The sequence below is a fragment of the Chanos chanos genome, chromosome 11 (genome assembly GCF_902362185.1).
Source record: "Chanos chanos chromosome 11, fChaCha1.1, whole genome shotgun sequence".
Taxonomy (NCBI): Eukaryota; Metazoa; Chordata; class Actinopteri; order Gonorynchiformes; family Chanidae; genus Chanos; species Chanos chanos.
In genome coordinates, this window is record NC_044505.1 from 25,089,998 (window position 1) to 25,114,002 (window position 24,005).

Consider the following 24,005-nt stretch of genomic DNA (forward strand, 5'->3'; position numbering starts at 1 on the left):
CCATTAAACACTAATGGACCATATTTCACCATTAAACACTAATGGACCATATTTAGCCGTTAAACACTAATGGACCATATTTAGCCATTAAACACTAATGGACCATATGTAACCATTAGACACTAATGGACCATATTTAACCATTAGACACTAATGGACCATATTTAGCCATTAAACACTAATGGACCATATTTAACCATTAAACACTAATGGACCATATTTCACCATTAAACACTAATGGACCATATTTAATCATTAAACACTAATGGACCATATTTAGCCATTAAACACTAATGGACCATATTTAGCCATTAAACACTAATGGACCATATTTAACCATTAAACACTAATGGACCATATTTAGCCATTAAACACTAATGGACTATATTTAACCATTAGACACTAATGTTAGGAACTAAATGAGAAACAGAATGAGACTGAAATATTATATTGCTGTGGGTACTGCAGTATTTACTGAGGGTATTACGTTGACTTTTGCTGTATTGTGATTTTACCTTTTTTGTGAAGTGTCTTGTTTCTACATCCTCATTTTACGACAGACGAGGAGAACACAGGAGAGGTATGATAGACTATATATTCCAACCAGGCCAAACCAGGATTCTCTAACACCAGAGAACAAAAAAGCATGGTATAAAGACAGAACACCATAAACAACTTGCCCAACATGGGGCTCAAACCCACAAACCTGAGATTAAGAGTCTCGTGCTCTACCGACAGGCTGGCTAGCTCAGGCTGGTGTGACTGTCCTGTGAGGTCACGCTGGTGCGACTGTCCTGTGTAGTCATGCCGGTGTGACTGTATGTCCTGTGTGGTCATGCTGGTGTGACTGTATGTCCTGTGTAGTCATGCTGGTGTGACTGTCCTGTGAGGTCACGCTGGTGCGACTGTCCTGTGTAGTCATGCCGGTGTGACTGTATGTCCTGTGTGGTCATGCCAGTGTGACTGTATGTCCTGTGTGGCCATGCTGGTGTGACTGTCCTGTGTAGTCACGCTGGTGTGACTGTCCTGTGTGGCCATGCTGATGTGACTGTCCTGTGTGGTCATGCTGGTGTGGCTGTCCTGTGTGGTCATGCTGGTGTGACTGTATGTCCTGTGTGGTCATGCTGGTGTGACTGTATGTCCTGTGTGGTCATGCTGGTGTGACTGTATGTCCTGTGTGGTCATGCTGGTGTGATTGTATGTCCTGTGTAGTCATGCTGGTGTGGCTGTCCTGTGTGATCATGCTGGTGTGACTGTCCTGTGTAGTCATGCTGGTGTGGCTGTCCTGTGTGGTCATGCTGGTGTGACTGTATGTCCTGTGTAGTCATGCTGGTGTGACTGTCCTGTGTGGTCATGCTGGTGTGACTGCCCTGTGTAGTCATGCTGGTGTGACTGTATGTCCTGTGTGGTCATGCTGGTGTGACTGTATGTCCTGTGTAGTCATGCTGGTGTGACTGTCCTGTGTAGTCATGCTGGTGTGACTGTATGTCCTGTGTGGTCATGCTGGTGTGACTGTCCTGTGTAGTCATGTAGTCCTGTGTAGGGAGTTCTTCCTCTCCACTATCACCTTGGGCTTGCTCACTGGAGTTTTACATATTGATCTCTGTAAAGCTTTTTTGACTGTAAAAAGTGCTATACAAATAAGCCTGAACTTGAATTTGAACATAGTGGTGTACTCTATCTACGTTTATCTAAATTGTTTTTCCCTCTACCAGGTTGATTGTTTCCTGGTCTTGCCTGGATCTAGGAATGACCCTCTCAGTTCCATAGGAAAGTAGATTAATTTGTGAAAGTCTGTAAGGCTCTGCTAAGCTACATGGCAACAGTGCAGAAATAGGAGCTGTGACTTTAACTCGAGTTTAACTCAGCCCTCAAATCGTCAAGCCCAGCTTTGTTCTCCCAGTGACAGGTCCTATGTGGGACCACCACATGCACCAGCTCCACAGGTGTGATCAGGTGGATGAGAGGAAGCGAGTGAAAGGAATACAGGCATTATTACATGCGTTGTTACATACCTATTACATACCTTTTACATACCTAGAGGCTGAAGAGTGCGGACGAGGTTTAGGTCTAAAGGAAGGTGCCCCGTGGGCCTGATTCTGAACTCTACTTGAAACATGGACTCACTGGGACTGCGAAGGGAGATTCAGAGCTTTGGCCAAGGAACTCAGTCCATGGCAGCCTCTGAGTGTCAGTATCTGCACTTGGACTGTCTCTCTGTGGCCTCCTGCTGGTCATTCTGTGTTTTTGTTTTTCCATATGCTTTTGTTTGTTTTGGTTTTCCTTGTCACTCTGACCCCGCCCTCACTTGTGTTCTACTTCCTGTCATTGTCTGTTTCCCGCCTTCTGAGTTCACCTGTTTCTCATTTTGTTTGGATTTGTTTGGACTCTGTCTATTTATATCTTCCTTTGCTAGTCCCTGTTGTCAGATTGTCCCAGCTTCTTGTCTGAGTCTGTCTAGACTGATAGCCTGTTTTTGATTTTCTGCCTGTTGGAATCCAGCCTGTGTCTGAATTGTCATTTTTTGCCTGCCTTTTGGTTAGTCTGCCTGAGTTTTTGCTCTACAGCTATTTAGAGTGCTGTTTTTGTGTTTCTGCTTTTCCCTGGTGAGTCTGGAGATTTTTGTGTTGAGAGATCTTCTCTTTATTAAACCACTGAACTGAAACTGCTTTTGGGTCCGATTCTCCATTCCGAACCTGACACTGAGTGTCTGAGGACAATCAGCCGGTTCATCCACTGAGACTGTTGAGCAGACAGACCAGGGGGTTCCTCAGCTACTGCAGCCAGGAAGGATGTGCATGGGGCTTTTGGTGGGATGACATTTTCATGTTTGTCTGGCTTTGGACTAAAGGAAAAAATGCAGACAGGAAATGGCTCCATACTAAAAGAAATGCCTAATTTTAGACGCTAATCTATTACCATCGATGGTTGCCATATATCATACATGTCTTATCCCAGTAAAAAAAACTTAAAAATGTATCTTATAATAAACCTGAGAACAACCGTCTCCTAAAACCACATGGTGAACAACCAAAATCTAAAACCTAAATATGTGAACAGAACCCTAACACCTCTCCCAAGTCAGCTGTACTGTTTAGAGAGAAAAGGGTAAAAAGACCATGATGAATTCTCTTGGAATATTGAAACTACACACATTAACACACCCATAATCACAACCACCATTCCTATCCTGTCTGTCTGGAGCCTCCAAACTGAAAACTGACTTCAAATTGAACCAAGCATATAACAGAATGTGTATAAAAAATACACAGCAGAAAAAAAACACAGATAATGATTTAATCTCAGTGTTAACAACCTTAACCTTGGGCACACACTTTTCCATCAAACATTTCATTAATAATATTTAGATTTCGTATTTATTTCATTTAAGTATACTTATCTAGAATTTATTTTAAGTTATTTTTTAAAAAAACCCACTCCTGTGATTCAGGGGTGGGAAAGAGTGATGTAACAAAACTGACCCTGTGGCCTGACCAGGGCAGCTTTAAAACCAGACTTACACAGTTTATAACATAAGAAATATTATTTATGAAGGATATGGTCTCAGGCTTTACATTGCTCTTGCCAAGTTTGGATTATGGAGACACACAAGGAGAGAAAGACAACCACTGCTGGACTTGTCCTCTGTCAGGGACACAGTCCCACACACTGTGGGCAATTATGGTTAGCATAGCTACCACTAACATCAAGGATTTGCGGGGGAACATCTTTATTACCAAATACATTACTGACAATAGATTCAGCATTGAGTTGTAATTTTGAGTTAATGTTTAATAAATATCATCCAAATCAGTTATTCTGCTTCAGTCAACAAATTAATCTGTCTAGCAGCAACACTGAGGTGACCTACAGTTACTCATGTACACACACACACACACACACACACACACACACACACACACACACACACACACACACACTCACACACACACACACACACACTCACACACACTCACACACTCAAACACACACACACACACACACACACACACACACACACACTCACACACTCACACACACACACACACACACACACACACACACTCACACACACACACACACACACTCACACACACTCACACACACACACACACACACACACACACACACTCACACACACACACACACACACACACACACTCACACACACTCACACACACACACACACACACTCACACACACTCACACACACACACACACACACACACATACACACACACACACACACACACACACACAATAAACAGTGAATTATCCTTAAACAGATCTATACAGTGCAGTGAGCATCAGTACCTATAGGTCAATATCGGTATCAGTATGGCCTATCATAGCAACTCTGTTCCCTGAGTCATTAGTTGATGTGTTTGTCTTACACACACTCTCCAGAACTTAAACATCTCCACAAACACTTCACACGACTCACAGTAATCAACTAAATTATTTCAAGAATTTATCTTAAGTTGAAACTTTTCTTGCAATGAATAAATCAGCTCTTGGGCAAACAGTAAAATATAATTTACACATTCACAATTTAAATGTAATAAACAGCGTAATAATAATAATAATAATAATACAGGGTTACCCAATGATAGATTAATACAAAAGACTGAAGGGTAAACTAACTAAAAGATTGTCCAGACGTTTGTAACAAATGAACAAATCAGGTACACATAGTATCTCTAATAATTAGAGAACTTGTGAGTGTCAATTTCATTACTTTTACAGTTTCATTAAAACAAAACAAAACGTTCACAACTTTGATTATTTGAAGGAACCCCCAAAACAAACAATTAAAATACCACATACACATAAAAAAATAAATAAATAAATAAAATAGTAATTTAACCTAATACAACATGAATATTGGAAAGGACCTAATATTTCTTCTTCAGAGAACAGTAACACAGGAAAAGGATCTGAGTTATGACAGTGTGGACCTGTGTAAATCTGAGTTATGACAATGTGGACCTGTGTAAATCTGGGTTATGACAGTGTGGACCTGTGTAAATCTGAGTTATGACAATGTGGACCTGTGTAAATCTGAGTTATGACAATGTGGACCTGTGTAAATCTGAGTTATGACAGTGTGGACCTGTGTAAATCTGAGTTATAACAGTGTGGACCTGTGTAAATCTGAGTTATGACAGTGTGGACCTGTGTAAATCTGAGTTATGACAATGTGGACCTGTGTAAATCTGAGTTATGACAGTGTGGACCTGTGTAAATCTGAGTTATGACAGTGTGGACCTGTGTAAATCTGAGTTATGACAGTGTGGACCTGTGTAAATCTGAGTTACGACAATGTGGACCTGTGTAAATCTGAGTTATGACAATGTGGACCTGTGTAAATCTGAGTTATGACAGTGTGGACCTGTGTAAATCTGAGTTATGACAATGTGGACCTGTGTAAATCTGAGTTATGACAATGTGGACCTGTGTAAATCTGAGTTATGACAGTGTGGACCTGTGTAAATCTGAGTTATGACAATGTGGACCTGTGTAAATCTGGGTTATGACAGTGTGGACCTGTGTAAATCTGAGTTATGACAGTGTTGACCTGTGTAAATCTGAGTTATGACAGTGTGGACCTGTGTAAATCTGAGTTATGACAGTGTGGACCTGTGTAAATCTGAGTTATGACAGTGTGGACCTGTGTAAATCTGGGTTATGACAGTGTGGACCTGTGTAAATCTGAGTTATGACAATGTGGACCTGTGTAAATCTGAGTTATGACAGTGTGGAACTGTGTAAATCTGAGTTATGACAGTGTGGACCTGTGTAAATCTGAGTTATGACAGTGTGGACCTGTGTAAATCTGGTTGTGACAATGTGGACCTGTGTAAATCTGAGTTATGACAGTGTGGACCTGTGTAAATCTGAGTTATGACAGTGTGGACCTGTGTAAATCTGAGTTATGACAGTGTGGACCTGTGTAAATCTGAGTTATGACAGTGTGGACCTGTGTAAATCTGGGTTATGACAGTGTGGACCTGTGTAAATCTGAGTTATGACAATGTGGACCTGTGTAAATCTGAGTTATGACAGTGTGGACCTGTGTAAATCTGAGTTATGACAGTGTGGACCTGTGTAAATCTGAGTTATGACAATGTGGACCTGTGTAAATCTGAGTTATGACAGTGTGGACCTGTGTAAATCTGAGTTATGACAGTGTGGACCTGTGTAAATCTGAGTTATGACAGTGTGGACCTGTGTAAATCTGAGTTATGACAATGTGGACCTGTGTAAATCTGAGTTATGACAGTGTGGACCTGTGTAAATCTGAGTTATGACAGTGTGGACCTGTGTAAATCTGAGGAGAAATGGTGGGAACGGCAGCGTCACAGCGGAGGGCTGTGGGTGAGAGTCAGACAGGGCAAGACTGCTGCCGCAGCAGACGAGCGGTTTTGTGGTTATATGGAGACTGACATTGCCACCTGATGTGACATCAGCAACTGACAGAGACAAATGGGCAAGAGTTTTAAAAGTGTCCGTGAGGTCAGTTTTTATTCTAAAGGCATCATCAACCAAGGCACAGCACAGAGAGCAGGGCCAGTTTAGTGTGGACTGCGTGTCCTTGCAGACCAAAGTCTTGCTTGAAGAGGCAATGACTCTGTTTCAAAATCACTGATGCAGAGAGTAGAAGAGGATAATTTGCCAAAGAAAGTTAGAAAACCTTAACTTTAATGGGTGTTTGGCTAGAATGCAAAGTTTGAGGGTGAGTATGAGATGGAACTGCAGCAGCCAGTGAAATGAACAGCCAGTCAAATAGAATAGCTGCACCTGCTCCACTGAAGGTAAACGCGGAAAGAATTGAAGTTGTCAAGATTGTTGGGGTAGTAAGTGAAGGGAAAAAGATGACATGCGTTGCTCCATGGAGTGGATCTGTGCCTCTAGGACTCCCACAGTAGATGGTGATCAAGGAACAGAGTAAGAACATGAAGACTTTGGCAAAGCCCAGGAGGACACTTCTGGACACTTCCTGTCTCAGCCAAAGAGCTGGACCATGGCTGACCCAAGAGGGACCGATATCTGTGGTGCGACTGGAAGGATAACAGGTTTTTTTTCTGGTTTCCAGGGACCAGCCAAACCTGAGACATTCAGAGCGAGCCAAATGATGTCCAAGTTAGATTTGCCTGGAGCAACAGGAATTACAAGCTCTTCAAGAACATGGACTCTCCCTTAATGGTTCATGAGAGCGTAAACTGAGCGTCAACTACAATATGGGTAAACAGACCAGTGTTGACAGACATCCCCATCTGAGTCTCCAGGTTTAACTTAATTACTCCTATTAAATCAGTTCTTTAGACAGCGCAGGTTAAATTTTTTGACTTATTAATGTTTACTCATTGCAATGTCACAGGTTTAGATGGGATGTGTGAACCAGTGCCTGTTCCGAAGACACTGCAATTGATGGTGGTGGCTTTTCAGGGCAGTAGCCTCAGATAGGCAGATAATGAGCCATTGGGACCAGTTTACTGTCTGTCAGACAACTGACGTGCATGTCCCCATAAGTGTTCGTAACGGGTTTTAACCAGACAGACAGCTATGTCTAGACAAAGCAAATTTATTTTGTTGTAGAATCATAGAAGAACTTAGACAAACTCTTTGGACAAGTCAGGAGTGATAATCTTCATTTTTTTTCCTTTAAGATTAGAGGAATTTCTGTTATTTTCCCTTAAATGTAGTAAAAGTACAATTCTTGTAAGCAAATTCAAAGCTAATTATGGTAAACATGGAAAATTCATTCAAAATAATATGATTTAGAACATTAAGAGATCATTAAACCATAAGAGATATTTAAGAAATTCAACAACCTGTAAACAAGTAATTTTCATCAAAAAGAAAAAAACAAGAGCAAAAAAAAATGAGTCTCTCAAAATCTTCCCCATGGGTTCTGCTAATATATAATGATATTTGATAATGCAGTGATACACAACCAGGTTGAAACATTTCTTAGTTTTTATCCTTAAACACAATTCTCATCAATAGTTTTGTAGGCCAGGCTAGATGCTAGACTGACCTAAACAGTTCAAACAATGACTGCCATTCCATTCTAAGACACACACTCATTTCATATTTGCCCACTTTTAAGAATAAATAGTGAGTTTACGCAAAAGAATATAATTGCACTTTTAATTATATGTCCTAAATAGAGTAGTCTGTGTACAGAATGGTCACATACACCCAAATAATTTCCAAATACATTTTTTTTCAGGATGACAGCAGTTTTTGAGGACATCCTCTCTGGCTATTCCATAGGGTAACTAAAACAGTGAGACAGACTACAATACTGGAGTAAATATTAAAGAATTCCATCTTAATTTGAGTTATTAAATTAATTTCACTGGAGTAGTCATGTGAGTTAGAACATTAGAACATTAATAAATATTAAGACTGGTGATATGTATAAGACCAATATGGAAAATTTCAGCTTTTTCATCTTATGAAATACATAGAAATATGAATTACAGAACCAAACAGGTCGTTTTTACACACACTCTGTAAGAACCCAAATCTATATACACTTGAAAATAGTATTTAAATAACAAAAGTTTAACTTAACCATGATTAATTTCATAGAGAAAATAATTTTCCACATGTTACCTGCATATCACCATCCTCAATAAAACACAGTCATTCTAAGTGTAAGTGTCTGACAGTCTCTGGTAATGTCCTTCCTATTGTCATTCCATCACTGCCAGAGTCAACGTTTAACTCCCATGTCAACACCACCAGAGTCAACGTTTAACTCCCATGTCAACACCACCAAAGTCAACGTTTAACTCCCATGTCAACACCACCAGAGTCAACGTTTGCCTCCCATGTCAACACCACCAGAGTCAACGTTTAACTCCCATGTCAGCACCACCAAAGTCAACGTTTAACTCCCATGTCAACACCACCAGAGTCAACTGTTCCTCTAGCACTCAACCAAAGCAAAACCACGGTGAAAAAAAGGCTGGATCTCCTTTCCAGTCTAATCAAGACTAAACCTAAAAGTTTCATAGGGCATTCTCTGAAAATATTCTCAAGTTTCTAGTTTTAGGTCAGACCACACTGACACTAGAGGTGGGAGAAAAAATCAATACAGCGTGGTATCATAATATTTTTCAGCACAATATCATATCAATACAGCGGTGCCAAATATTGATATTTATTTATTCAATATTATTTTACAATTTCTAAATTTCATTTAATATAATTTTGTTTTGGTACATAGTCTATTCTGATAACATTTCTTCTGAAGTCCACAAGATGGCACAAGACCTCATTCTTCTCTTGCCTCACATCAGAAATTGGAAAGGAAGCCAGAGTCGCCAAGATGGCTGCAGAGACTCCTACACGTAACAAGAGTGTGGCTTTGTTTCGGCTTCCAGAATACAGTGAATAATGAGCTTGGCATGCAACATGCCGTTTGCAAACAGTGCCACGTGAAAATCAAATACTCTGGAAATACGACCAACTTAAGGGCTCATCTCTCAAGGCACCATGCTGAGCCACCAGGAGACGAGTTGTACTGTTCACAAAAAGTACAGTTACTGTCTCTATTTTTTTTTCCAACAAAAAGGTTGATAACACAACAACAATAACAATGACAATGACGCGGTCACTGCGCTGAACCAATGTTATCTGTTGAAAAAATCACGTGATCCACGTGATCCACGTGACAGACTTTTTTCGGGCGTTTAGAACCAAGAGCTACTTTATTATAGAGGTGCTCATTCCGTTTATACTGTTTATACAGTTTAAAGCAGTTTAAAGCATAAATAATTACATAATTATTAAATAAATACAGTTTGAAGCAGAAATAATTAAAAACCCTAGTGTACTTTTTGCATTCAAATAAATTACATCATTTTACTTGTAAATGTCTCCTCATATCCCTTAAATTTTCATTGCGTCCCTAAAGTTCTTTATGCACTCCTAAATTTTTCAGCTTTGAGAAAAAAGTAAGCCTCAAGCCCTGCATAATTTTTTCACAGAATTAAATGGGAAGATTCAAGTGAGATTAATTGAGTCATGTGTTATCCTCCTTATGTCTTATAATGCATTTAATAACATATGGGAGAAATAGATCACAATGTATTACAGAATCGGATTGCAATACTTGCTGTATCGTAAAATGGAAAGAATGGCAATAATATCGTATCACGGACCAAATATCGTGATAGTATCATATCGTCGCCTCTGTGGCAATTCCCACACCTATCTAACACCAGAGACCAATGCTATCTTTCCATGCAGCTCACAAAAAATATTTTTAGCCAATATTTGCCAAGGTCCAACAGGATGGTTAAAGTTTTTGCAACCCGCCCTGCTGGTGTTCCTTGTGTGTGTCCTTATCCCTTTTCTTCTTGAACAGATTCTTGAACTTGGACGATTTCTTGGGCTTTTCTGCACCACTATGTTCAGGAGGTGAATCGCCAGGCGGTTGAGATGCCCTACTAAGCCCTTCACCTCCAAACAGACTTTGGGAAGAGCTTGAGATGGCTGCAGCAAGATTATGGTCATCTGATAAGGCAATGTTTTGAGTGCTCTGGTAAGATTTCTCCAGAATGCCATCATAAACAAGCCTACTCAGGGGATCTGGTGGCTGTTTCCATAGCGCCAGTGAACTCACAGTGAGGTCTGGCTGGCCAGAGCGCTCTGCTTCCATTACCACTGACTCATCATGGGATATTTTACGCCTGGGAATTTCCATGGACGTGTCCAACACTTCTCTGGGGATTTTTCCTGTTGGTGTGTCGATGGAACTGTCAAACCTGAGATCCCTGAACATTCTGCGCCTCTCTGTGGCAAGCTCAGGCTCTTCTCTGGATATTTTTCTGGAAGCTGTGTCCGTGGTAACACCCCTCTCTCTAAATGACTTTCCTCTCTGACTATCTGACAACATGTCAAATTTATCCCCAGGTATTTTTCTACATGCACTATCTACTGAAGAGTCCCTGAATATCTTCCCTCTTTGTGATTCTACGGAAAGGTCCAGTTCTTTTCTCTCCATAAGTATGTCTTTCTTATCTCTGAATAGCTTTCCTCTTAGGTTGTCAACAGGGGTTTCAGACTCATCTCTATTAATCTTACAGGAGGCAGTATCCTTACCGACCTCCCGAAAAATCCTTCCTCTAGGGACATCAACGGAGAGGTCAAAGTCATCTTTAAGCATCTTTCTGCTGGTACTGTCCATTGAAAAATCAACATCCCTTACTGTCTTACTACCTCTCTGGGAATCCATAGAAAATTCAAGATCATCTCGAGGTAACTTTTGGTAGGTGCTGTCCCCAAAGAGGTCCTTCCTGTCTCTAAACATTTTTCGTCTTTGGGTGTCCATTGTAGTGTCGACCTCATCCCTGTATGTCACTGCAGAACTGGTGTCTGTGGGAAAATCTAACGGCTCTTCACTTATGTTACCTAATAGCGCATCTACAGACACATCTGTCTTATCCTTCATCATACTCCGGGGGTCCATAAAAACATTATCCTCATCAGTGTCTGGTATTCTTGTGAGGGGGTCCCTGGAAGCCTCAAGCTCTTCTCTAGATGTCTTCCTCACTGGCATTTCCATATTCAGATCATCTCTCGATAATTTCCAGGAGGGACTCCGAAGAGAATCTTCAATCTCCTCTCTCAGTATTTTACGTGACGGGGAGTCCTCCTGCTCCTCCGAACTGAAGACCTCATCACGGTACATTCTCCGAGGAGGTGCGTCAAGCACAGGGTTTGTGTAAATCCTACTTACAGGGGCACCAACGGACTCTGCATCAGGCATATCCAAGCACTCCCTATCAAAGTCAGGGGGAAAAGGGGGAAACTGAATGTGAGATTTGCATAAACATACAGTATTACAAGTATTACAAACATTATTTACACTATTTACCCTTTCCTATGTATTACAAACATTATTTACCCTATTTACCCTTTCCTATCAAATTTGTGACCCAACGCGAGTAAACCCTCCACATCGCGGCCACATCAACTTTACAGGAGACCACAGAAACCGCAAGGAATCAGCATTTCGTCAAAAATGAGATAGCGTTGGATTCAAATTCCTGAAGTGCTTATCTATCATTCGCCTTCTTTTTGAAGATGAAAGTGATTTGTACATAAGTACAAAAAGTAATCATCTGAGTTGGTCAGTTGGTCATCTGAGAACTGTTGGTCATTTGAGAACTGACAGGGGAGAAAACGTCATCAGTTCCCTATTATGTTCCATTATTAAACCAAGCGCTCGCATAGTGTATGCTTCCGTCTTTTGATACAGTCAAGATCACCCTCTCACATTCGCTGTGATGTCAACTTGCAATACAATACAATTTTGATAAAAACGTAATTTAAGCAATACTGGTTTAATGACTGAAAGCAGAAGGAATGTCCTTCTTCTGTGGTGAGAGTTTTGAATGCTTTTCTTCTTCTGTGGCGTAGTAACACGACGCTGAGCCTAGCCAAACACTGTGGCTGAACCAACTGCCCAACTCCATGTAGTCCTTTCAGGTAGTCCTCCAACTATTCAAATGCCAATAAACACCCACACTGCTCACAAGAACGATGTGAGGGATATTCAAGCCATCAGCAGCCATTAGCCCTCCAGCCTTTCAGAGTCAATTGCATACTGGGATAGCTTGTCAGTCAGAGCTGATTAGGGCAGAAAATGACAGCAGTGCCACGCATTATTGACACTACCTTTGATATAAAACAATAGGGAGAACGCCTGTTAATGTGTTGAAGTCACAGAATGATGAAGGGACATGCAAACTTATGCCGAGAACGAGAAGAGTAAAGAACAGTATCACAGTTTATCACTAAATATGAGAAGAGTAAAGAACAGTATCACAGTTTATCACTAAATATGAGAAGAGTAAAGAACAGTATCACAGTTTATCACTAAAACTAGACTACTACTTTTCCAAAACTAGATTTTATGCTGAAAATGTATGCAAAAATGAAAAAGGCTGATTTCTTAGAACTGCGGTTTCTATTAAGCGTTACGGCCAAAGTATTTGGTCAATCTTGGCGAGTGATACCTGATTTTGTAGCTCTGAATCTGTACTGCGAATGTGCCCCTAAATCATGCATTTATATGTACATTTATAGGTACAGTCCAGCAACAATATGACACACCATGAAAGTACATCCTGGTCCTCTATCAACATCACAGGTGCCACCAAAAGTTTCCTCTCCACTAATGTCATACTGGTACCATATGATCCACCACCTACAACCCCAATTACTGAGGTCACTTAAAACAGAAACGCTTCTCTGACGAACGAATGCTGACGTACTGTTTCATTATCGGGGCCATGAAGATGTGATCCTGCTCTTCCTCGGCGTATCTGGGTAGTGGAGCCCGAATGGGGATCAGGAGGTCGGGATCAGGTGACAGTATAACGGGGGTTGGAACAATGTGGCCAGTTCGGCGGGACTGGACGAGCGATCGTGGGGAACGTTTTATTGACGAAACTGCAAAAACGATATTTGTGGAAATAATTGAGTCATAGGTATTACACTGTAAAACAGCAAAGCAAAAACACAGCTTTTAAGAAAACGATTGTGTTCCAAAACAGTGGTAGTTTCACAGTTAAAAGCACATGATGTTCTTGACAAATATGAAAGAGTAAGCTTAAGAAACAAACCAGGTATCTGTGGTATTATGGAAGGCATGTCCTCTTCCAGGCTGTCTGCTCCAGCGTGCATAGGGTAGGAGGGCACCGCAACACGGGGCATCAGCATCCAGTTTGGGTCGGGGTACAGGGTCGCAGTGAGGGCAGCTATTCCAGCGTTCTTCATCACAGGGAAATTACATAGTTTCTCAATATGCTGCCACCTGTGCAGGCGCTCTCTGAGGCAGGCAGTCACCTCTGCCAGTGCATTCCTGTCAGGGAAGAATCAGTCAGTGTGTCACACCAGCACAGTGCAACACATTTAATCTCACATCTGTGCTCACAATAACCGAGGACAGGTCACAGTCCAGGGACAAATCAAACTTATCACTAAAATAACTAGACCTCACTCAGATCGTATTAATGCCAAATGTTGCACCAAGGTGTCCAGGGGTCTGAATATATACTCAGTTATGGTTTGGAATATTTAATAAACTGCTAAATTTTCTCATTTCAGTCTCGGGATAAAACAACGATGTTACATTTAAGCTATTTTATTTGTATATTGACGGCAATAGTGTCTGATAGTGATGAAATCCACATACAAGTTGATAAACTATAGAGTAGCAAGAAATAAAAGCCAGGATATGATGAGAAAATGATGAGCTCAGTACAGAGTCAGGTGAGCACCTCACATCGCTCTGATAGTCTTGGATTTCACTGTCTGATCGTCTGATAGTCTTGGATTTCACTGTCTGATCCTCTGATAGTCTTAGATTTCACTGTCTGATTCCCTGATAGTCTTGGATTTCACTGTCTGATCCTCTGATAGTCTTAGATTTCACTGTCTGATTCCCTGATAGTCTTGGATTTCACTGTCTGATCCTCTGATAGTCTTGGATTTCACTGTCTGATTCCCTGATAGTCTTGGATTTCACTGTCTGATCCTCTGATAGTCTTAGATTTCACTGTCTGATTCCCTGATAGTCTTGGATTTCACTGTCTGATCTTCTGATAGCCTTGGATTTCACTGTCTGATCCTCTGATAGTCTTGGATTTCACTGTCTGATCTTCTGATAGTCTTGGATTTCACTGTCTGATTCCCTGATAGTCTTGGATTTCACTGTCTGATCCTCTGTCAGATCCAGGATATCTTCATTCTGTAGGACAGCCAGCTGCCTATGGGTAACACCATCACACTGAATAATTATGAGTCTCCTTGGTGACATACTACGATCCAATTCTATTTTTACATAATGAAATGACTGGACAGCCCCAACTGTTTATTTACATGGTGCAAAGCATGCACAACTGAATTCAAAATATTCATGAAATTTGTGTATGAACAGCAAAGTTCTGATAGGCACCTAATGAGTTGAAAACTAGGTATATATTTAAACAATAAAAATGAAATAATTAAATAATTACAAATTCAGGACAAGACCCAGCCGGTACAGGGCAGTTAATATTTTAAAAACAAAAAATCTACAACACCATCGGGGTTGACTTGGCAGTTCCAGTGTTAAACCCCATGTTCAAATTAATTTTTCACACACAATGTATCTAAAGATGTCTATTATTGATGGCACCACTAGTGTTCAAGACCTAAAAGAGTTCCTAGAAGCTAAGGATTTTATGGTTTCATGCGATGATCTACCTATACAAATATAGAGAGAACAAAAATATATAAATATTCTATTTATATTTCAGCTGTCCACAGTCAGAACATGAGAATGAGTGGTCTATTAAAAGATCCACTGCATAAGTTAAGCAGCAGGGTGTTGAAGACTTGTAATATCAGTCTGTTCTCTGACCCCCATACCACTCTGTGTCTGAATGACTTACTTGGCTTCCAAGATCTTGTGGTCAACTTGATCCAAAGAGGAGCTATGTGCTACATGAAGGGTCCCCAGAACAGAACTCCTTTTCTTCTTGATCTTCTCAGCCTGTAAACCAACAAATCTGGTCTCTACAAACAAAATCACCACGTCCACAACCTCCTGAGGAAAGCACTTCATAGAAATGTTCTCATCTCTGATCTGCTCTGAGGACAAAGGATAAAAATGAACCATTTAGACTTGAACTTCTCTTTCTACTGTCATTCACCTCCTCCTTAGCAGTGGCGAGCTGCTGCTCGGCGCTCTGCTTTTTCACGTTGTAGTACTGGACCTCCACCTCGTGCGTTAGCTGCAGCCAGAGCTGAAGAGACTCGGGGATGGACCAGCTGGCCTGCATGTCCTGCTCCGCCCTCTTCAGGGCCCCGCGCACCTGCAGGGCACACAGGCCACGTCTGTCTCAGCACCTTTACGGACCCTTAATGTCACACAGAGGAAAGCGCTATGTGCAAGCCTTACTGCGGCACAGCTTGCTCTGTTTAGTCTCTGTGTATCTGGATGATACAGTTTAATCATGTTTAATGCAGCCTGTAATGGGAGATTCACAAATGAAAAACTAAGAGGAAAACAAACTGCATCATCTTTGACTCAGCCTCATCTCTAGTGATGAGTGAGTTATTGATGGAGGCAGCCATTAGATGGCAGTGTTTCAAGATATGGCTGTCCATGCCAGTGATTAGCAGTTACTATCATATGGTACAGGACACTCAATCATGATAGGCAAGCGAGTAGTCATTATTTCTGTATAATGACCAGTCATATATTTATAATATATTCACAGTTATATAATGTGTTTCTCATGGTTATATCATGTTCAGGGGTTGTTATGAATTGGACTGACTTGCTCCAGTTCCTCCTCTGCGTAGCGTAGCCGACTTAACTCGCTAACAGCTCCTTCTCTCAGCTCCTGCAGCCGATTGGCCTCCTCCTGCGCACCCTGGATCTCGTCCCTCATCTTCTCCTCCAGGTTTTGTTTCTCCACGGCGACGGTCCGTTTCTCCTCCTGTGCCCTCTCCAACCTCTCACACACACAGACAGTGTTGTCTTGTCATGTTATCTTTTCAGATAAGGTGTCATCTTGTCACAGCACTACAGTGGAACTCAGACTGAACCAAGGGGACCACACCGGCCTCTGATTAGAGAGGACATCAGACTTGTAGGACGTACATAAAATTTTCCAACTGGCTTCATATTTGGTGCTCTGTCACACTTGGAACAGTAATTCGAAAAATAAGAGCTAAAAATAATGCCAAAACATGTTGCGTGTTATACATGTTGTGTGTTATACATGTTGTGTGCTAAGCAGACTGTCACTAGTCATTGTTGTGACTTTATGCAAAGTACCAGAAACACCACTGAAAATGATGTAATAGTGGATTTTAACATTTTTGTCTGGGAAGCATATATGAAAGGGAGATAAATGAACTCACTGCTCCTGAAGATCTCTCAGACTCTCCTCAGCTCTTTGCAGACTCTCCAGATCCTTCATCATCTTAGAGATGTGCTCTTTGGATGCCTTGTTCTGCAGCTGAGCAAACCAGCACCCTCCAACCCCCATCACCACAGACACGATGAGCAGCAGGTCTTTCATCCAGTTATGGGGGGGACCTTCAGCACACATTCATCATTTTAAATCTACACCCACCCACAAAACCACTGCCCCTCGTCTTTTTTTTAGACTGTTCTGAGCTCGGAGAGGCACACAGGGTCGACAGACTTAGATGGAGAGCCTCCGTATTCTTACATCGTCATGAAAAAATAATCCACCCAGTGAAATCTGAGTGGAGAAGTCTTTGAATGCCATATGTCAGAAGTCTTTGAATAACTATGTCAATCTCTTTTTATGAGTGAGTCTAAATTTATGAGTGACACGGGAATAGAGAGGACTATCAGAGGATGGACTTCATTCTGTAATGTCAAAAATGCAATGGCATGTGATTTCTATTGATAGATATTTATGTTTGAATCTTGGGTATTCACTAACTGTACACTGAAAGCTCAGCTGTCATTGGCTAAGTGTGTCCATTACCATTAGAGATACGTACGTGTGGGCGGCCCAAACAGAACCACATCAAGAGCCTTCAGTTTGAGTTTGTGTTTGTGCTGCTGGTCCTGGATCTTCAGATGGGTGCTCATGAAAGAAGGCTCATTGGCTGCAATCCTGAGAACACAACACAAAACACACACTGTGTGTGGACAGGCAGAGCCACATGTTACCCACTAATGGGTGTATGTGTCTGCTTCTGATGAGTGAGTTTTGCAGGCCTTTGATTGGAGGATCATACCTTGGCAGAGTGTTACCATTAGCATGTAGCTCTCGGAAGTTCTTGGCATACTGAGGAAGTTCTACGAACTCCTTCAGCCAGCGCAACACCTCCTCCTGGGTCCAGTTATGAACTGAGTGAGAAAGAGAGAGAGAAAAAAAAGAGAAACGATGATGATGATGATGATGATCATGATGAGAGGATTACAAACACTTGTAAAATTAGACACACACACATACAGACATACGCACACACGCACACAAATACACACAATACACATAAACACACACATAAGCACACACAATGCGCACACACGCACACATATACACACGCAAACACGCATACACACATGCAAACCCCCCCCCCCCCCCCCCCCCCCCCCACACACACACACACACCCACACACCCCTACCTTCAGAGGACTTCCAGCCCCTCCAGAGCTCCTCCACTGTGATGTGCTGATCCTCTCTGTGCAGTTTACTGTGCTTGTTTGCCTGCTGCTGCTGCTGCATGTCCTCAATAATGAACTTCAATCACACAGATAAGAGCAACGCACACAATGAACAAACGCACACTCACATACGAACACATATACACACACACATATACAGACACACTAGGGATGTGCAGAGAGCCCAGTATTTGTATTTGTATCTGTATTTGTTGAGGCAGCAAAATTATTTGTATTTGTATTTGTGTTCGAATAAAAGTGTAAATAGGCTAACAGTCCTGTTTTTGTTTTTGTTTTTATTACACTTCTAATTTTAGGATATTAAAGTGTAACTATAAGTGTTCTTCAATAAACTATTATAATAATTATGAACACATAAATGTAATATTGGTTTGTGGTTTTTATAAACCCAGCAATAAACATGTATAACTATAAATATCTTTGAAAAGAAAATCAGTTTTTAACATGCAGTTCCTAATCCACACTCAAACCTATAAACTAAACTCTAAACTAATAAATGCCTATGTGAAGTATAAATAGCGCTCTATTTCTCCAGTGTGAGATCTGCAACCATGTGACACACAGGCTGACTGAGCACTGAGCACTGAGCACCGCGTGTAGGTGAACTAGCTAGTAACTACACTGCCAGAGCTAACGTAGGCTAATGTCCTCCTCCCGTCAAACAAACTCTACTTCACATACTGCAGGTCCAACAGGAAAACAAAAGACAAGTAATTTTAGAATAAACTACCTCAGCAAACCAGTTAAGGTATAAAAAAAAAAAAAAGAAAGAAAAAAAGAAAAAAAGCCGAATCAAAACAAAAACAGTGGTGTAGAAATGTACTATGGTTTTGCCTATATTTTAATCAGCCTGTGCTGCTCCCTTTCAGTCTGTGCTCTCTCTCTCTGTCTGTCTGTCTCTCTCTCTCTCTCTGTCTCTCTCTCTCTCTCTCTGTCTCTCTCTCTCTCTGTCTGTCTGTCTCTCTCTCTCTGTCTCACTCTCTCTCTCTCTCTCTGTCTCTCTCTCTCCTCCACTCTCCTATTGTCCTCCTGTCACGTCAGCACCAGCAGGCAGAGCACAAACACCCACCGCGCTCACCGTTATGAGGGACACTAGCTATTTGACATACTTGTTTCTTTTTTTTTTCTTCCCGAAAACAAATAATTTTTAAAATATTTGTATGAAATAAACATTCGTAAAAATCCACTATTTGTGCTTTATACTGTATTCGGATTCGGCTCCACGCCTAACACACACACACACACACACACACACAGCTGCCATCTGCAGACTGTGCTACATACCTGTGCATATAGTCTAGCCTAACATACATTACACAATTACAAAAGTATTTAATTTCATCCATAAAAACACAGCCTCAATCACTCATGCCATTTCACTATGGTAAACAAAATGTGATTACTAAAAGCATTCCCGGTGCCGTGAATAACCTCAAGACTGGAGAACAGTGTGTGCCTCTCTCTACACTTACAGCTCCATAATTAACTCCACAGACTCAGGTAACTGCACTATTCATTTACTGTCTCTTCACAACAGAGACATTTCAACTGACCTTTCAAATTGAGGTCTAAAAGTAAGACTATTTTAGAATATACAGTTATAGGATGAAACCTTGAAAAGAACCAGCACTCAAAAGGGGGCACCCATCCTCCTCTAGCTAGCACTGGGCTGTGAGAGCATAAGGTTAGAATAGTTAATCTGTTAGAGAACAGGAAAGACCTGGGAGAAATGAAATCCATGTTAGGACATTAACTGTGTAAGTGCAGAGACAATGTGAGCTAGAGTTTATCAGTGACTTTCCAGCAGGAGTTTAGTCATGGTGGGAGTTGAGGAGGACGTCATCAGGACGGTAGACAGGCAGGTGCACAGCCAGGAAGGTAGACAGGCAGGGAGGAAGACAGACAGGAAAAGGAGGGTGCACAGCCAGGAAGGTAGACAGTCAGAGAGGTAGACAGTCAGAGAGGTGGACAGACAGGGAGGTAGATAGACAGAGGGGTAGATAGACAGGGAGGTAGACAGACAGGGAGGTAGGCACCCAGCAGTGACTGCTCATTACTGCAGAACGATAGTCTGAATGATGCAGTCTGAGTCTGGCAGGCCATTCTTCCTTGGTGTGTCTCTGGAGATTGTGTCTTACCACTAGAGAGACTGGAGGAGAGGAAAGAATGGACAAAGAGAAAGAAACTAAAGGTGGGAAAGGCCTGACTGTGGGTGAAGGCACTGTCATCAGACTCATTGTCCAGCAGGATCGATAAGATCTTTATACATGAGTAGCAATGATGACCTGGTCAAAACTGAGCTTAACAGGAAGCCAAAGTGGAGAGGGCAGAACACGACTAATGCGTTAAAATCTTCTACTTCTTTTGAGAGTTATAAAGGCTGTTTGGGAACATTAAGGAACATTCGTATAAGAGGGCATTTAACGAACATCCATACAACATTGCCCTGCAGTGGTTTCGTTTAGAGCTGACAAAGGCATCACCAGGCCCCACACGGCACCACAGTAAGACAGCATGTTCCCCTCACAGAAACCCCACAGCTGTTCCTAACATAGGCATTAAATAATAGATCAACAGAAACTCCTGGGTCTTTCGGTACTATGCTGGATACAGCAGAAAAACTATTAAGATTCAAGTTACAATCAGTCTTAGGACCAAATATCTCAACATCTGTTTTTTAGGAGTTCAGCAGGGGTGAAGTTTTGGGGGTTTTTTGGTGACATTTAACCCAGTTTTTCCCGATGGAGAGCACAGAAACGTCATCTTGCTTTGCTGCTGTATACAGATGTGTGTGTAATCTGTATTCACTGTGGGAGCGATAAATCGTTAGGGTGTGGGATACAGGAAGAGAGACGGCCTTGGCACGGCACGGAGCACTGTGTTCACCAGTAACAAACAAATACCAATATAAAATATCTACAAGCATATCGAAGCTACTCCTCTCTAACGCTGCATTACGTTTCAGCCTGAGATACACAACCAAAGAGCAGAGAATTGAGCCATTAAAAACAACAAAACCTAAACTAGAGATTTCTCCGTGCTAGGGTGTGTGCTTAAAATATCATCATTATTCCTCTGTGAGAACACAATTCACAGCTTCGTGGTGGCTCAGTGGTTAGCACTGTTGCTTCACAGCAAGAAGGCCCTGGGTTCAAACCCCAGTCGTCCTTTCTGTGTGGAGTTTGCATGTTCTACCCGTGTTTGCGTGGGTTTTGTCCAAGTGTTCCGGTTGCCTCCCGCCGCAAAGACACGCATGTTAGGATTAGTACTCCTGTCAGTGACCCTGACCAAGGCGCTGGTAAAAAGACCTGGAGCTGGAACCCAGGCACTGGCAGCTGCCCACTGCTCCTCGTGTGTGTGTGTGTGCTCACTGGTGTGAGGATGAGTTAAATTGAATGCCTAAAACACTGTAAATGTATCAAAAAATATTTTCTGCTTCATCATTTTACTCTTAGAAAACTGAGGACGGCACATGCTACTTCCATCTTAACAACTCTGACAAAACCTTGACAGTACTACTCATAAATGTTCACACTCACAGACCTGTTCAGCCACCAAGAATAAAAAAATGACAGATTTGTTCCAGTTAAAGTTTGTTTTCATATTGGCTGTGTGTGTGTGTGCGTCTTGGCATTTCCTTGTGTCCGAAATGAGACACGCTGTGTGATGAGACCAGGCATGTTGGGAGTGTCCCTTGGACCATCCTGGTCACCATGGTGACAGAGGACAGAAATCCAATGCCAGAAGAATTCCAGTGTCCTGGAACACTCATCTGCATACTGTAATGGGATTCCAACTCAAGTTTCTGGTGGGAGTACTATCGCCTCAAAAGTTACCAGGTAAAAACATACTGCAAAGGACCACACTGCAAAGGACCACACTGTGACCACATTTAAGCCCTAGTGTGTTATGCTGTTTGTCTTCACCTCTCTCTTTCATTCAGACACAGACACGCATACATACACACCTCCACACTCTCCTCCACTTCGATGCCTCCATCCTGATCATCATCCATTTCCCGGTGGATGTGTCTCAGTGCCTCCAGACTGTAGCGGTCGGCTTCTGTCAAGCATGGCGGGATCACCAGAACACAGTACTCTGAGGGATGACAGACCAATTCAACGACGAAATCAGGCACATCCAAAAACTGAAACAATACTTCAGATGTTTCCGTTTGGTCTGTTCCAGATCATTCCTATAAAAATCATTTCTGTTGAATTTATGGTTTTAACGGGGTTCATCGCACTTTAAAAAGATACCACTGAACAACTCCGTTCAAAGAAACACCTCGATCGAGACGGCGCTGCTTTCGAGGAATCGCTTTAACGTTTTTGTAATTCGCACTCGCCAAACGCGGGCGTTTCACACTCGGATGTATACTCACCTGACGTGGTTAAAGTTGGGTCCTTGTATAATCCGGTGTAGAGCGGCTCGTCGCTAGGATAGTCGTTTTCAATCGCCTGAGCTGCACAGATGACAAGACCGCGTACCACTAAGAGCACGGCGAGGGAGAAGATGAGCATTGTTGGTTGTTCCTCCTTGCAAGTGTAGAGTTTATGATCTAAAAAACAGACTCGCATCAGGCTGCCAACCGGCAGAACGACGTTAGTGCGCACGCGAATTGGCTATGTGATCGTGGTACTATAAATGGCTCCTAAAACGGAGCGCTTCAACGTTAAGCGAAATGTGTTCGTTGTAAACAGGCTGTTTCCACTTCAGCGCGTTTGATAATGAAGTTGCTCCTTCTTGAAAGAGAACGTTTTCCGAAGTGCCGGCAAAGTAAAGTTTGTGGAGTTATAAGAGACACTTCACTGCAAGAAGTATTCCGTTAATATACAGTAATTCAGTTTTATTTAAAACACCCCTGGATAGTGTAACTGAAAAAATCCGGTAACTGGTTGGTCCAAATTTATGACAGCTTTGCGCAGTGACATAAACATTATTCCCATAGTGTGAAGTCCAGATTTTGGTATGAACATAGGTTTACAAATAAATTAACAAATCCGTTCATCCATTTAAAGAGCACACACAAAGGAGTGTTATTTTGATAGGTCGTGCCGCCAAATGCCCCGCTAATCCAAATCCAGTGCTTTGTAGAGGGTAGAGTTTAGTGTCATCTCCTCGACATTTTCCGGATTGTGCGTCTGCTCCTTCTCTCTTTACCCAACTGAATGCCTCAGCAGTGCTGACGACGCCTGCGCGGGACAAATAGATCGAATGTGAAGACACCGTCCCACTGGTTCACGAATACCTTTCACACTATCGAATGTCAAAGGAGAAAACATTTAAGAATAGGCCTTGGATTATGAAATGTTCCAAAGGAACCTGGACCACTGTCACATTCATCCTGGCAAAATTCCAGACTGAATTAGGACAGATTTCAGGTCACATACTGATGATCAGGTCAGAATGGTTTAAATCGTCTCTCCCGGCACCTGTTGAAAAATGCTTAATGTTCAGCGCTAGTTGGGATTGAAGCACTGCCTACAAAAAACAGTCACCTCATACCAAATACACGTTCCTCTGATGGCACACTCACAAACGGCATAACCAGTCTTCATGCGCGCGCGCGCACACACACACACAGAGAGAGAGATTTCCCGTCCTCGTGATTAAATTTAGCACCCTATGAGATTAACGGAGTTGAGGACTCACAAACACATATGGCTACAGAAACAAAGTTTCAGATTACACCTCAGCCTCGTTCGGTCTAAAAATACAGCTGGCCGCTCCCTTGTGATTGAGAGTGGAGTTTTAA

The 24,005-nt window shown here is 41.9% G+C and overlaps 1 protein-coding gene across 1 annotated transcript; it reads right to left on the bottom strand.

The window, feature by feature from the left end:
* Positions 1-10,315: 10,315 nt before the first annotated feature.
* On the bottom strand, positions 10,316-22,770 carry stim2a (tromal interaction molecule 2a). Its single transcript, XM_030787884.1, has 12 exons — positions 22,632-22,770; positions 22,215-22,345; positions 18,188-18,302; positions 17,797-17,908; positions 17,557-17,672; positions 16,942-17,119; positions 16,353-16,530; positions 15,723-15,884; positions 15,462-15,562; positions 13,650-13,888; positions 13,299-13,476; positions 10,316-11,801 (listed from the first exon to the last, which is right to left on the bottom strand). Exons 1-12 carry the CDS (start codon positions 22,768-22,770, stop codon positions 10,316-10,318), a joined length of 3,135 nt encoding a protein of 1,044 aa, XP_030643744.1.
* Positions 22,771-24,005: the final 1,235 nt, after the last annotated feature.

What these genes read in the sequence shown, in the direction of transcription:
- stim2a (XM_030787884.1), bottom strand. Translation starts at nt 22,770, where the DNA reads ATGCTCATCTTCTCCCTCGCCGTGCTCTTAGTGGTACGCGGTCTTGTC. An exon ending in CTGAGAGATCTTCAGGAGCA is followed by an intron (nt 16,531 to 16,941) that starts GTGAGTTCATTT and finishes TGTGTGTGAGAG; the next exon opens with GTTGGAGAGGGCACAGGAGG. An exon ending in CAGAGGAGGAACTGGAGCAA is followed by an intron (nt 15,885 to 16,352) that starts GTCAGTCCAATT and finishes TGTGCCCTGCAG; the next exon opens with GTGCGCGGGGCCCTGAAGAG.